This window comes from Helianthus annuus, chromosome 15, assembly GCF_002127325.2.
Source record: "Helianthus annuus cultivar XRQ/B chromosome 15, HanXRQr2.0-SUNRISE, whole genome shotgun sequence".
NCBI classification, from domain to species: Eukaryota; Viridiplantae; Streptophyta; class Magnoliopsida; order Asterales; family Asteraceae; genus Helianthus; species Helianthus annuus.
Genome location: NC_035447.2, coordinates 33,830,997 through 33,847,454, shown reverse-complemented (window position 1 = coordinate 33,847,454; position 16,458 = coordinate 33,830,997). Strand labels below are relative to the sequence as shown.

The following is a 16,458-nucleotide window of genomic DNA, read 5'->3' as shown; positions in this document are numbered from 1 at the left end:
AATACAGAAACAGATGTCCACGCAGGGACTTGATTACAACATAAATAATTAATCAAGGATCTTCAAAAATCCCTTCTCTTGGTCTTCCCCTTGATTAGGCCTGCCAAACCTTTGAATAATCCACGGGTGTTCCTGCGTTCTTCTTGGACTTCCCGCTCAACCTAGCTAAACCTTTCAAGCACCTCTTGTTGTCATTCTGGTGGTATCAATTGCGGCTGCGGCGGCTGCTGATGCGGAGGTTGAGGAGGTGGCGGTTGTTGGTACCCATAAGCTGGGTATCCAACTCCCCAGGGAGCTCTATAAGGCCCTCAGGGTGGAGAGCATTGTAGTCCCACGCTGCTTGGTATGGATCAACCTCTGCATAATTGTAGTTAGTGTGGGCCGGCTGCTCAAAGGGATTATACGCCGCTGAACCGGCGTATGCAGGAATTGGGTTACCAAAACCATCCAGTCGTGGCGCGACAGGCGCAGAGTCTACTTCCGAGATGAGGTTTGAAGGCCCACCCATCTGCGGGTCTTCATGGAGTGGCGGGTAGTGGCTGCCAATTGAAGGTTGAGGGGTGCTGATACGCACTCCTCCTCGCACGGACATCCGTGCGTTTGATCTTCGTCGCCTCGGTGGCTCCGGAGGCGGCTGCTGAACTGGTGGTGGTGGCGGTGGAGTGACCGCGACAAAACAAGAATCCTCGGAGGGATCCTGCTGCTGCTGCTGCTGGTGAGGCGAGGAGTGGTACGAAGGGGTAAACACCCAATCATACAAGGCGAATCTCGCCTAGTAACTATCCGGACCACGGTAAGGTGATCCATGGAAAGATGACCAATCAGAGATCTCGATAGGGTGGTTAGGGGTCCCGGTTGGAGGCTCGGCGGGATCCGTGTCTTCGTCCATGTCCATCGCATGGTCGCCCGAAAAGTGGTCTTCAGGTCCTAGTGGGTTAAAACCCACTGGTTCTTCAACGAGGTTTGCCGGGTTGAACCGGCTCTGAAAGTAAGGTGTTGGGTCGTTGAAAGAATGGTGAGAGTTGGATCTCTGACGAGGGATGAAAGAAGGCTGTGGGTTGTGGGGCTCATTTTCAGATTGAGGCCCGAAAGAGTGGTGATAAGATGGTGACGAACTTAGCGAGATGGATCGCCTCGCTGGCTCTATATACATCCTCCAATGCTCCTGAGGACTGGTACTCATTGTGATTGATGGGGTTTGTCTGTGTGATGGCCCGGCCTCATGGTCGTGGCCTGTTACTGGTGCCTTTCCTCCCATCCTGAATCTTGGCGGCATGATTGATCCTGTCAACATAAACAAAGATAACAACAAAAAAATATATAAAGGACAAAATAAAAAAAATCAGGATTTGTCCTAAGTTCTTTGTCTACACTCGAAAATTGAGGAATGTGCAACTGTGTAACTGAGATTAAACACAAAAAGGCTAGTGTTTAATTCACTCAGTGTTGGCTCTGATACCAACCTGTCACACCCCGATATTTCCACGTATTATCGGTGGGCCCGGTGGGGGAGTATCGTGACGTAGTTGATATCATCATAGTCAAGCAACACAATTTTAAATGCACAGCGGAAGTAAAAGATGAATCACATCACAAACCGAATAAATAGTAATATCAAAGTATCACAAACGGACTGTAATGGACCCACAGGCGGATCGAAAGATAAAAGATCATTGTTCAACAGACTTTAACATCTAAAGCTTGCAAGACTTGAGTAATGATGCCAGGAGTAGCCAGCCTATTTCGTCTAGTACCTGCACTTAGCCTTTTTGGAAAATACGTCAGTTTACACTGGTAAATATAATTTAACTGACTCATTTTGAAAAGAGTTTAAGAAAATTGGTTTGAATGCACAAGGCACAAAATATCTTTTATAACTTGGGACAATTATTTAAAAATAATCTTGTATAAAGTTTTACTTATTTGTCGTCCATTAGTACCGGTTAGAAGAGTCGGTTAAAATTAATTGACACGCCACAGGTATAATGCCCATAAGGTTGATTCCTTTAAGTGGATTACCAGTTTTTACATATGCAACTGTCAGGTGTATGCCTACACCCCGTGCTTAGGTCGTGGCCATTTCTTTGAATTATGCCAAAGATATCCGGGACATGGTCATTTAACAACCAAAGGCCATACACCAAATAATACAAATTAAAATAGGTTATGTAAATGCATTAATCACAGTACGATTTAAATGACTACACACCCGACCAAGCGGTATTATTATAATACCGTATCCCAAGCCCGTATAGGGAAAATAAGTTAAAAGTATTTACCTGAGCAAGTAATAATCACAAACAGCAAGTGCACGTAGCTTTTACCGGGCTCCTAATCTGGAACGAAGGTATTTAATAACCTATTAGATTCCTAACAGTTCTTTAATTAAGCCTAAACTTAGACCGGTTAGTTTTAAAAGAAGAAATGGTTCAAAATGCAAGATTAAGCGAAGACCGGATTAGAATGCGGTTTAGACCCGACAAGCTTGTATGCTTATTTAATATGGGTAAACTAAACACATTCTGGATTATGAGATAAAAATGATAAGGTTTGACCCGTTTCGGCTAATTTATGCAAACTCGTTACATAAGCCGACCCGAACGCGAAAAATGCGTAACGGGTAACCAAATGAGTCATGAACAGGTTTCCTAACTTAATATGCCTTAAATATGTTGTGATATCAGTAGGATACATTCCATTATGCCCAAAATGAATTTAAACTCAAATTATGCCCCGTAGGGGTATTTTGGTCATTTTAAAGCTCATAAAAGAGATTATTTATAAATGTGAGTTTCAGGTCTGATATAATTAGTAAAAATATTCATTTTTATAAATCATAACAGTAGGGTATTACATATATGTGAAATTTATCTTTTATAACCAAACTATGCACCATAGGGGCATTTTGGTAATTTCACATAAGCCTAAAAGGTAAAAATTAACATTCTGAGTTCAAAACTTTTGTTTACTATTAAAGTATAAAAATTTACTAAAAATCTCAGTAGGCATTAAACCTTATATGTTAAAAATAGTTTTAACTTTTACTATGCGTTAAAAACGCTTAAAAAGGCGATTTTAAGCGATTTCCGGGTTTTATAAGAAAAACTGATATTTTTATTATTCCAGAAAGCTTAAGCTACTTTATTTATTATATAAAATTAGTAGCAAAAGGTTTGGTGTCAAAATGTTTTGTAAAACTCATTTTATAGGCCAATAGGGCAAAACCGACAATTACCGAATAAAGCTTAGAACCCTATGTTATGCTCAGCCTAAAGATAAATAAAAATCTTCAAAAATCCCAAAATATTATTTTATATCAGTAGGTAAAAAGTTTGATATAAAAATTTGGGTTTAAATAGGCTATATGCCAATTACGCCGTTTAATTAATAAAAAGCTTTCTAATTACGCTATTGAGCATAACTCCTAATCTAGACCTCAAACTGATGTGGAAATTTAGGGACATGTTTATATTTCGGTAATAAAGGTCTCTATCCTTTCACATTTTCAAAAATATCTTTTTAAGGTCAAAGGGGCATAATGGTCAACAATTATGCATATAACAGAAACATGCAAATGAATCGGATAACTAATGAACCAAGTTGTATAATCAAAGAGGGTTATACTAACATATAACCTGGTTCTACTAAAGCTCTAAGGCATTTCTAAACTATGTTTAATGGGTCAGAACTGAAAGTCAAAGTAGAAGTCCACTTATGCGACTTTCGGTTCCGAACCGAGCTTAAACTGAAATTTGTCGGGTTGAACATGTTTAGACATGTTCTTACATTAATTACCAAGCTATATGAGTGATAAAACAGGTTGCATGGCTTCTACATTGCTAATTATGTGTTTATTTGAAAATTAGCTTTCTGTTGACTTTTTATGATTAACTTTGACCCGACAATTGACCTAGTTAGAGTGGAAATCAGAGAGTACCCTTTTAAGGGTTTATTACCCACATAATTACCAACTCATAGGTACTTTCAATTCGAGATTTGACTGGACAAATTGTGATTAATCACGAAGTTAAACCTTAATTACGACGGTTTGACTTTAGGCTAATTAACTAAGTAAAACTGAATTAAGAAAGGTTAAGGACACTTACTGAGGTCCTATGCACGACTAATGACTTCTAGTAAATGGTCTTGAGCTCCAGGAATCTTCAGAATTGAAGTTGTGGAAGTTTGCAAGTGATTGACAAAATGTTGCAACTTTGGATTTCTTATATAGGAGTTTTAATGCAACAAGATGGTGCCATGCAAGTCTACAGGTGTTATATGGTGGTCCCATGTGTCCCTATGCATGAGAAAACATTGGTTCAGGCCCCTGGTATCGAGGAAAAAGGCTTTAAAAGGCGGTGGAACCTGCAAAACAGGCATCTGCCTGTTTTTCGTTCGTTGTAGAGTATTACGCCGCCCGCGTAAGAGACTTTAAAGTCTTACACGGTCGGTATGGTTCCCCGGATCAGGTTAAATAAGTTTCATTATTTGCACTTTAGGTCCCTGGTCCTTTTAAAGGTGGTTTTAACTTCATTTCTTGCACTTTTAACCCTCTAACTTGATTTTTAGGGACTCCAAGACATAGCCAAACACCGTTAAGTCCTTGGTTAACTTTATGTTCACCCGAAAAGCCTTAAATTTCAAATCTGACGCTTTTAACCCCTCGTATACGAATGTTATCATAACTTTCTCATACTTTATCGAAACCTTGTGAAATTTTTATCACTTATTCTAGTGAGTATAATTAATCGTTACAAAGCTTCGGGTTTGCTAAAAGGTCACTCAGAGGTATAAATTAAACATGTTGACACATTTAACCCCTGTAGTTTGTAATCTCTCACTTTCTTTCACAATTAGCTTCGTATGATCCATAATTCATTCGTTTAAGGGCATAAACATCTTGTAGGGTTATTGAAAAGTATATTTATCCATTGTTGCCACTTTGAATCCTTTTACACACATAGATTCTTCGTTTGTCAACTTTAGTCCCTCATAAGTAATCTTTTACATGTTTAAAGTCCAGGACACGTGTCGATATAAAATTGGACATTAATTTTCGAGGTGTTACATTTAGTAATGATACGTTATTTGATAAGAAGGGGGGGCAGTGGCTTCGATTTTTTGTTAGGAGCGAATTTAAAAGAGTGGAAGATGAATTACAAACTTGATACATATGATAAGATTTGTTTATTTGACATTTTTCTATAAGGTCACTAACATTTTAGTTTTATAAAATTTAGAGGTTGAAGTAGATTTTATTTTTATAAAACCGATGTATATAAAAAATTGGAAATTAATTTTTGTCTTACTTTATAAAATTTAAAAGTTCCTTCACCTTAATAGAAAAAAATAACTGAGTTAGTGGTAGGATGAAAATTTATAAAAATTATGTGACAAAACTATTAATTTTTTATAAGAACTGCATGTATATTCTGTTTTATATATGTGTGACAAAATAAATTAAATAAAAGAAATTAAAAAGAATTTAAGGAAATTGCCAAAATCGTCCCTGATGTTTTATATTTGTCAGTTTCATCCAAATATCCTTTAACTTAACAGAAAAAGTAAACTAAGTGGTTTGAATGAAAATGATAAAAAAATGTCAAAGGTTAAGGGCTATTTGGCACAAAAAAATTATTTTGGATGAAACTGACAAACAGACCTAAATCTCAGGGACGATTGTGACAATTTACTCTTTAAATTGTTATGTTTGGGTTTTTCTTGTCAAAACAATCCAAAATATCATGTCTAAGTTCAAAACATGATGTCTAAATGTTAAATTTTATGTCTTCTCACACTTCTCACGAAAAATGTCATTTCTACAGGAACCTCATCTCTGTTCCATATATGTGTATTAATTGCGAAGCTCTCATCAAAGAGGACTCACACAAAAAATAATTAATAATTAGTTGTATAGGGGAAGATTCATTTGAGAAGAAATTTAATGTGAGAAGAAAAAGAAGAAATGGTATATTAGTAAAATACTATTTCATTTATAACTTATATCATTAATTTTTCTCTCTTTAATTAATTAGTCAATAAATCATTAATTATCCTACATATAATCTACAAAACCTACACATATCAAAATTTTCCTTCATATACCCTACACATTATAGAATTCTATCCTACACAGTCGAAATTTATCCTACACAACTCGAAATATATCCTACACAACTCGTAATTTATCCTACACAACTAGTAATTTATTCTACACTGTAAATTAAGTTGTTTTTTAATTTGAAAAAAAAATATATTTTAAAAAGGAGTTACAAATTTAATTTAGTTAGTTATTAAAGGGGAAGAATACAAATTAATGATTTATGTAAGTTTACCAATATATCCTTATATTAAAATTAAATGCAAATATTAAATGAAGTAAAATGAAGTATTCTTATTAGTTGAAACTTCTTCTTTTTTCTTCTTACAAAAAAATTCTTCTCATTTGAACCCTCCACTAGTTGTATAACACAAATATTAATAAGTAATATATGCCAGGAGTTGATGAAGTCATATTTTCACTAATTTTTTACGATCTTCTACGTAAATAGAAATTGATTAACCACACAAAATTCTTGAGATAAAAAGCTCGATGGATTGAATCTTGCTTAGAATAGGTAGTTGATAATTAACTTTGAACCTTTTTCTTAAATTTGCACTACTCCAAACTGTCACTACACAACTTTTATGTGAGTGTGTTATTACTCTGAACAATATTTTCTCTTTTGTGCATACTGAATATCAAGCTTGGAGAACTCGCTAGTCGCTAGTTGGCCGGTGAGGTGAGGACTAGCGACTACTCGGAATTAATCAGATCGGGTTTTTTATATGTAATTTTCAGTTTTATGCATATATACACATATTTTTATAGGTAAATAATTTAAGTAGCTAGGTTTTAACTATTACTTAACTCATTTGTTAAGTATACAAGATTAATTGTTGGAATTCACATGGTTTGGTTGGAAACTGGCCGGAATTTAGAGGTTTTGGCCGGAATATACAGATTTTTGCCGGAATCTGGCCGGAAACGCCGATTTTTTGCTGGCCGACTAGGTCCGACTAGCGATTAATGGTGTGATTAACGAAAAATTACTCAGTTACTGACCGACTAACGATTAACCGCCGCCTAGTCGCCGCCTAGTCGCGATTTTTACAACACTACTGAATATTCGTCACATCGCGGACAGGAATTCTACTAGTGGTTAACGAAAAGCGAAATTATGTGTTATATGAAATAATGGAAATAGATAAAAGAATTTTCAGAAAAAAGAACTCGCTTCCCTCAAAATCCATTTCCCAAGCGAATCACAATTACATGAATTTCACTGGTTACATATGCGAATTGTTTAGTTTTACAAAATACAAATGGTCCTAAAAACCACCTAGAAGTACAGTCAGGTTCTATTAAAAATTATCATGTCCCTGTGTAAAAGTCAATTTCTATTATAATTACAATGTCCAGCATTTGCTAACTAAAAAGAATCCAAAGTGTAGTATATGAAAATATATACATAGCCAGTTAGCCCATAGGAGGGTTAATATCCCATTGAATCGACAATAAAGCTACCCACTTTATTATAGGTTATATATGACTAAAAATTAGTGGTTGTAATTAATTGTCAAAGGCAATATGGGTTCACTATAAAACTACATAACTAGCTCATTGTTCTCTTACCTTCTCAGCCTTGATCATCTACAAAGACTAAAAAAAACTCCGTTTATAAGTATTTTTACACTTTCAAATATCACAATCATGACTCCACAAAGATCACAAGTTGGATACTCTACTCCTGAAGGGCGTTCATCGCTTTTCTCCGACAACTTCTACATCCAAGATCCCATATCTGTGCTCCATGTGACCAATTTCTTAACCGACATACCTCACTACTTCTCTTCAAACCCTTCATCGCACAGCAACAACTCAACTTTAGATGAAGCCGACAGGCAACAAACCAACATCATTTGTGACCGTAAACGAAGAAGAATGGTATCGAATAGAGAGTCTGCTAGGAGATCAAGAATAAGGAAACAAAAGCTACATGAAGAGCTTTTTTCCCAACTGGTTAGTCTTAGAACTGATAACCAGACTCTCATGGAGCAGTTGAATCACTTAGTAGAGAGCCATGAAAAGGTAGTTGATGAAAACACACGGTTAAAGAAAGAGGCGACCGATATTATACATAAGCTAGATGAAATTCTGCTTGCAAACACCTCAATGGATATGCAATGCTTCGTTGAGTTGAGTTGATTTGATTTGAATTGCATGTTGCCTATATAATTCAGTTGTAAAATAGTTTAAATAAACATGTAATAATGCAAGTAAATATATCATTTTCTTGACTGAATAATGATAAATGATCGAGTTTTTCTAACCCAAAAATCGCTTTAATAAATTGTAACATTTGCTGAAATTTCAGCAGCATGCTTTTAAGAACATAACGACAAACACACGTATAGCAAGCTATTGGTAAGGTCTGGAGAGGGTAGGATGTGACCAAACCTTTCCTCTATCTGGGAAGATAGAGAGGTTGCTCCCGATAAGAACCACCCTCCAATTATAAACAATATGTGCTAACAACATAAGCATGATATTTATGGGTATGATATGCAACCATGACCGCATGAAGTTTGATAATACAACATTTTACTCAATAAGTGTTAGAGTAAGATCTAACGTGTATTAACCATATATTGACGAACAACGTTAGGAAAAAAATGTTGCGGATGACAGGCCGTAGACAACAATGACACATATACTGGTGATGATGTTTCAATGTGCATAGTTTAGGTGTATCGCAAACACCCAAATTTTCAGCAATATGACAGGGAAAATTTATCTCGGCAATAAGTTTATTGATACTGTTGCTAACTCTAAGGGCGAGTAGCAACACAAATTGAAGTGGAAGCCAATTTTATTGTATATTGTAGGAGGAAGAAACACTCGGTTCTCACTGCACGGGAGGATCCAACCTCTTTTTGTGGTTTCGCAATTCACATGAAGTCATTTGTATTTGTTTTGAGAAAAAATAGTGAGAACCTTGTATGATTTGGAAAAATAGTGAGAATTAGTGAAAAACTATCAAAATGAACCCAAAATCCTGAATCCGCCACTAGTTCACAGAGAACTACATACTTAGAAGCATTTTGTTCCTTATTCCGTTCAATAAGCTTTCAACAGTTAAACTACATTAGCTAGTAACCATACAAAAAATTTACAATCTATATAAGGATGCATAATGTTTGTACAATTTTAGTCCAGGCGAATTTACACCTAATCACATGTTCAATTCTCATGTGAAAAGAACGAACACTCCGGTCCCTATAGTTGTCGATTGCTCGCAATCAAGTCCCTCCGACTAACGGTCGTTTGTTGAACGTTGGCATTTCTGTTAAAAGTACAAAATGCCCCTTAGGGACTGAATCAAATTTGTGTTGTCTTCTTTATAAAGTCTACATTACAACTCATAACCCACCATCATCCTCAAATCAAGTTACCCTAATCTTTGCAACATACAACCCACCATCATCTTCAACACTATCAATCGGTGTTCAAGTGCAGGGGTGGATCTACCATTATACAAGGGGTAGCCTCCGCTACCGCTTGGTCGGAAAATTTTTGACGTTTTTAGTGTAAATTTTGGAAAAATTTGACGTTTTTTCGATTTCGTTACCGCCTATTTATAAAACGTTCCCGCTTGGTCGGAATTCTAGATCCGCCACTGTTCAAGTGGATTCCTCATTAGCTACTCACATGCGATTTATCTGGTTTGTATGTGCGATTGGTTATATATAAATCTCAATTACTGATGATTTAATATCTACTTTATTTAATAGACAGGTTTCAAACATTATCAGTAATACAATGTGATTACCATCTTCTCAATGAGGAAACATACGGAGAAACTGAAAGGGAAGAGGCAAACTCTACACAGTCAAGGGGTGGTTATAATCATTTATTGGGGCCATAAGAAATTGCAGTCTTCAATATACTTAGAATTCCATAAAAATGTCACACATACACATAAGTCTTCAGGGCCGTCTCCGAAAATGAAAAAAAAAATTTGGCCCTGTGCAAGATAAAAATTTGGGCCCTATTCGTAAAACCCTTGATTCAATGTTCCAAAAAATTCTTGCACCGATGATGATGAGATCCTGGTTAACCCTCAATTTTGCCCTTAAACAAAACCCTTTACGTCGATGATGATGATCGCCTGGTCTGGTCACACAGCGTCACAGCGAACACAATGTTTGATGGTCTTCTTTTCTTGCATAGTCGCACAATGCCCAGCGCCCTCTAATGGGTTTGATTTGAAATATGTATTTATTAACCTGGGCCTATTAAATTGTTATACTAAGGCAGACCCATTTCAATTGGGTTTATTCATTTCTTGTGCACACACCCATACAATAGTTCGTTGAAACACAGGCCATTTAAACTTAATAAACAGGCCCTGTAACACTTAAACACAGGCCTAATAGTTTTGGGGTTCTTGCACTGGAAATCGTTTAAGGAAGCAGTAATATGAAATATGGGCCAACTGAAGAATCTATTTGTCTTGTTGATTGGGTAAAAGCGTTTTGACTGAAACTACAGTTTTATATTATCCTTCCCACAAATCTCAGTTAACTCACAATCTTATTATCATTATATTTCTTCCATTCTTAAGGTTATTTCTCTAAAACAAAAACGGGAGTTTGATGGACTTGGTGGATCCAAGACTGGATTCTGATTTCAACAAAAGGAGAGTTTGATGGACTTGGTGGCTCCAAGACTAGTTCATTAACACAGGCCCATTTAAACCTAATAAACAGACCCTGTAACATTTAAACACAGGCCTAATAATTTAAAAAAAAAAAAAAACATACAGATTTTTTTTAAATATATATTTAAAAAAGAAATTTTTGGGCCCTATATTTGTTTGGGCCCTGTGCGCAAGCCCATTCTGCACTTGGCCATAGACGGCCCTGTAAGTCTTACTTTAACGTCATCTTCATTACCGATTGTTAAAACGGGTTCTGCTGGTATTTCTTGAACCCATTCGTCTACTCTTGTCAAGAAGTTCCAACTGGAATGCGTTGATGATACCATATGGTTTTAAAGAATGTCATGTGTTACTACAAGAATCATTCTCTTATATTTATCTTTTACACTAAATTTTATTAGAATATTATTTTTTAATTCATACAATATGAGAATATACATTTTAAATCTTACTGTTTGATCATACTAAGTTTATTAAACTCCACAATATGAGAAATCTGCATCCATTATATATTTGGTTGATTTATTACTAAAAGCCACAACTAAAAACTAACAATATTTAAGAAAAAAAATTAACATACTTTCTAAACCACTATTATTATTAGTATTATTATTAGTTGTGGTTGTAATTTCAGAAAGCTATAACACTACCCTAAATATATAATTGTTTTTACAAACTACTGAGTACCAAATAAATAAGACATTATAATATTAAGAAGGGGAAATGGATTTTATCATCCTAAACTAAGCAAAATTGGCCAATGTCACTCCCAACTTTCATTTTGGGTCTCACCACCCCCAACTTAACACTTCGGTTGTCCTGTCACCCCGTCGTTAACCAAACACTAACTCAGTTAGTTTTTTTTTATCCTACATGGCTATTTTTTTATGATGTGGCTTGTTTTTGATGACGTGTTATACTGAGGTGGCCAATTATTTTTAAAGAAATCTATATTTTAATTATAATTAATATATAAATCTCATTTTAAAAGATCCAAGGCAGGATTAAACAAACCCTCTCTTCTCCTTCCCAAACACGCAGAAAACAAACCTTCAAACCCTACTCCACCATGAACACACCAAAACACACCTGCTTAAAACTCCAAATCCCCCAACCAATCTTCATCAAAGGCACCTGGTTTCCTTCCCATTTCAACCTCTCCATCACCGACGGCTCTAACGCTTGGACCTGCACCGGTAATAATCGTTATTTCTACATTATCGGACCAAACGAGCTTCTGAATTGAAGGAACTGAAGGTGAATTTGACGCGATTTGCAGGCGGAGTGGCGGTTGGAGGTAAGGGATTGGTGGTTTTAAGAGAAGTGTTGTCGTCGCCGGAGGTGTTGGTAGGATTATCGGAGGTGGTGTTAGGGGTGTCAGAGGCGTCAGCGCCGGCTAGAGATTCTGTCGGTTCCATGACTGACGCAAAGTGCAGACGGCGGTGAATGTATCTCCGGTTGTCGAATGGTTTTAGATATTTAGAGGACTGATGAAGAACAATATCAAAGCTACACCAGATGAGGAACAGTATCGCTGATATGAACAAAAATGGCAGATCTAAAACATCATCTAACACACAACTCTGCCATCATCAAGTTTGCTACCGAATAAACTCACCAGATCTGTAAACTCTCTCATCTTTTTCCTCCAATTTCTCTTCAATCTCTGCAGATTGGAAATTGTGTGTATGTGTTGAAATGCAACTGATCGATCTCTACAATTTGGGAGAATTTATTTTGTGCGCAATTGATCGATCTCTGCAATTTGCGGATGAATTAGGGCAAGAACGGCTATAGGGATTAGTTGTGTGCGATTGATCGATCTCTGCAATTTGGGAGAATTGTGTTTGTGTTGAATTAGGGTTCGAATGATGTTTCAGAGAGGATAAAACAAGGGTCAATCCATGTATGTTGTCCACCTCATCATCTCTATGCCACGTAGGCTTAAAAAACAAACTCAGTTAGTGATTATTTAACGAAGGGGTGACACTGACACTAAATTGTCAAGTAGAGGGTGGTGGGTGCCAAATTGAAAGTTAGGAGTAGTACTGGCCAATTTTGCTTAGTTTAGGGTGATACAATCCATTTCCTCTATTAAGAATTATGATAAATCATAAGTTTACTGCAATTTATATCTCAAATTATCATTACTGACAAATTGCTTCAAAACTCAAATCATTGTTAATATCATCAAATTTATCATAAATATATACACTCTAGTTGGTTTGAGTTATATAACTCTATATCTTTATACCTGATAAATGAAAATCATAGGGGACACATGGCACATTTTTAGTCATCCTTAAGTTTTGTTATTTCGCTTAAACCGTATACCTATGTAACTTACGTATCTTTACCCGATTTCCTTTTCAATATTACATTTAATATATTCCTTATTTTGTTTTCAGGAACCTCTCAAGTTTTTATTATTTGAAATTTACCATTTTTTAATAAATTTTAATTTACCTTTATTTTGTTTCTATTTTCCCAAAATATATATTTAAGAGTTGTAATTCTCATTTTTCTCGTTTGTCTTTTATGTCTCACATGTTAAAATTTAGAAAAGTAAAACCAAGTGTTACTAATTCAAGTCATTTAATACCCAGGTTGTTGATTAGATTTAAATGTATGTGATGGAAAACAAGTGTACCTGGTAAGTCGGTAACCACAACAGGGATAGATGTAGACGACATGATTGCCTGGTTGATTTTGTCCCTATTTAGGTGTATATTGTTGATGGGAATTAGGAGTTCTTAAGGTAATGAACTTGATGGTTTTGGAGAGAGAGAGAGAGAGGGGACGAATCATGTGATGTTATATGTAGAGTCTAACCCTTTAACATCTCTAGTTATCTTCTTAAATACACCTAAAAGTTGAAGGCTAATAGTATGTAATAACTAGCATGCACATGCTCCAAAATTGGATTCCTCTTTTCGGGAATCTCTTACAAGTAAGTGTAATTGTTTTTTCCATCGCTTGCCTCTTTTGTGACATGGTCGATTAGATGGATTCTGCGGTTGTAACTTATTGGCCGCAACTAGGAATTGCACTTACAATGGCCTTTTTGTCCTAACCTCCACTTAACAGGTCGGATCTTTTCCCTTTGTTAGATGTTAATTCGATGCCTAAATGATGTACCAAGCTTAGGCGAGCCTTGATCTATATGGTTATTTAGTTGATTTGGAAAGCGAGAAACACTTTAGTCTTTAGAAAATATTAAAAAAAACTTGGTCTTAAGAAAGGATGCTTACTTACCTTTGGAGATGGCATATATAAGATCAAACGTCCTTGTTTAACTAGATTAAAAAGAAGGCTGAGATAAGTAGTTTGACTTGGTTAGAATGGTGTTGTGCTTCAGTTTCTGTTTCATTTTGCTAGCGTCTTGCAAGTTTTTTTGTTTGTGTTATTGTCGTTGTTCTAAAATCATATTCTATCCTTAGCCTTATTGCATCTTAAATAGTTAGATCTGTTTTAGAAACATATTTTTGACATAAACATGAATATACAGAAACATCTTTGCATAAAAAAATATATATGTTCAGAATTTCGTGTTTCCCGTGGGAATTAACGTACTAAAAAAGTTATGCTCACATATATAATGCTTTTGTATATTCCAAACACGCAATAGAGATTAATTTCTTTTTAAATATGATTCTAAGTTCTCACTTATCTTTACATGAAAAATAAGCTCAAAGTATGTCTCATATTATATGCTGCTTTATGTTAAGATATCAAATTATTATATATTATAAAACTAGGTTATAACCCCGTGTATTACACGGGGTTGAATAAATAAATTTTAAAACTCCGTAAATGTATAAATGATAAACAATATTAGTTAATTTTATTCTAAGTTTCGTAAAATCTATTTGATACCAAACTAAACAAATAGTTCAAATATAATTAATTCAAATAAATAATATTATAAATGAGAAGGAAATTAAAATAAATAATAATTATTCATAAGATATTAAACTAATAATATTTAGTAGGAGGGTTATCTATAATTAATTATTAAATAAATAATATTATAAATGAGAAAGAAGTTAAACTAAATAATAATTATCCATAAGATATTAAATTAATAATATTTAGATGGTGTTTGGTGTTGCATTTTCAAAATAAATTTTGCGTTTTCAAAACTGCGTTTTGAAAAAGCATGTAGGTACATGCTTCTCCAAAACTGCGTTTTGGAGGCAGATAATCACTTTTTCATCCAAACACTTTTTTAGATTATTTATGTTTTAGAAATGCAATAATTAAATAATCACTTCAAAACGTAATCCCAAACACCATCTTAGTAGGAAGGTTATCTATAATATAAGATATTAAACTAAATAATATTTAGAGTTAAATGCCCGGATAATCCCTGTGGTTTGCCCTTTTTTCACCTTTAGTCCCTAACTTTCTAACATTACAGCTATAGTCCCCTACTTTTCAATTTTTGTTTCCGGATAGTCCATGTGCCTAACATCAGTTAGTTTTCTCAGTTAAGAGTGTGAAATGATAAAAATGTCCTTTCCTTAAAAAAGGCGAACCACAAGAACTATCCAGACATTTAATAAATAATAAATGTATGTTCTTTAGTTTAGAAGATATTAAATAATCTAATAAATAATCTAATAATAGCAATATTAAACGTATGTTCTTTAATTATTAATAAATAATTATTAGTTTAGTATAGATATAGATTATCTAAAGAACATTCGTTTAATAACCCTCCTAATCTATATCTACTAAATATAGCTATTATTAGATTATTAGTTTAATCTTTAATTAATTAGAAGAGATTAAATTGAAATAATAATTATCTATAAGAAACGAACTAATATGATGACAAGTGTCCCTAAAGTGGTTTTTTTTATAATATAGTATAGATATAGATATTATTTAAATAACGCCATGTGATCTTATCTTATTAACTAGTATAGTAGGCAAGTGGTATCTAGTAGAATTCTTAAACCATCTTGATGCCTAAATTGATCCACTTTACTTCAATGTTCATGGATTTTTATTTACATTGCAAATGCCTTTAAATTTTAATCACACGCATCATTTGTATCTTACTTTATATAAATATAAAAATATAAATATAAATCTTAAACGGACATACTTAATTATAAAATACCGTTTATGAAGAAAAAAAGATCTGAATAAATATATAAGCTTATTATCGTTTAAAATGAAAAAAAAAATATATCTGAATTAATATATAAGCTTATTATTATTGTTTAAGAAAAGTACGACCCTCTCTTAAGGATACATCTTTATAATTTCTTTAGGTACACTAATAAAAAAAAACATTTGAGGCTTCTTTATCATCTATCATGAGCTTAACATATATCTGTATTTATTACACGCACATATATATTAATACAAGTAGTATTACACCGAGCGGGAGTCTACGAATTACGTATAATTTTGTAATTAACACAAAGTTGTTGGTACTTTATTCTCATCAGTGTCATTTTAACTTATTTGAATTTATTAAATTACCAAAGATAAATTAAAACAAACTTTGTAATACACACTGTTTCTCATTGAATCATTCAATGAATTTTCAAAAGTACCATCGAAATATTTCAATCTAACACTGATCGATGCATAATTCATAGAGATATTCAGGCGTTTACAAGTTACAAACGCGATGATGGAATCTTATTCGCGGCTCATGACTTGCAGACACCACACAAGA

The 16,458-nt window shown here is 34.4% G+C and overlaps 1 protein-coding gene across 1 annotated transcript; it reads left to right on the top strand.

Moving 5' to 3' along the window:
- Nucleotides 1–7,720: 7,720 nt before the first annotated feature.
- LOC110909570 (basic leucine zipper 43) lies at nt 7,721–8,355 on the top strand. The gene has a single exon (XM_022154456.2). The coding sequence runs from the start codon at nt 7,754–7,756 to the stop codon at nt 8,246–8,248; it is 495 nt and encodes a 164-aa protein (XP_022010148.1). The 5' UTR covers nt 7,721–7,753; the 3' UTR covers nt 8,249–8,355.
- Nucleotides 8,356–16,458: the final 8,103 nt, after the last annotated feature.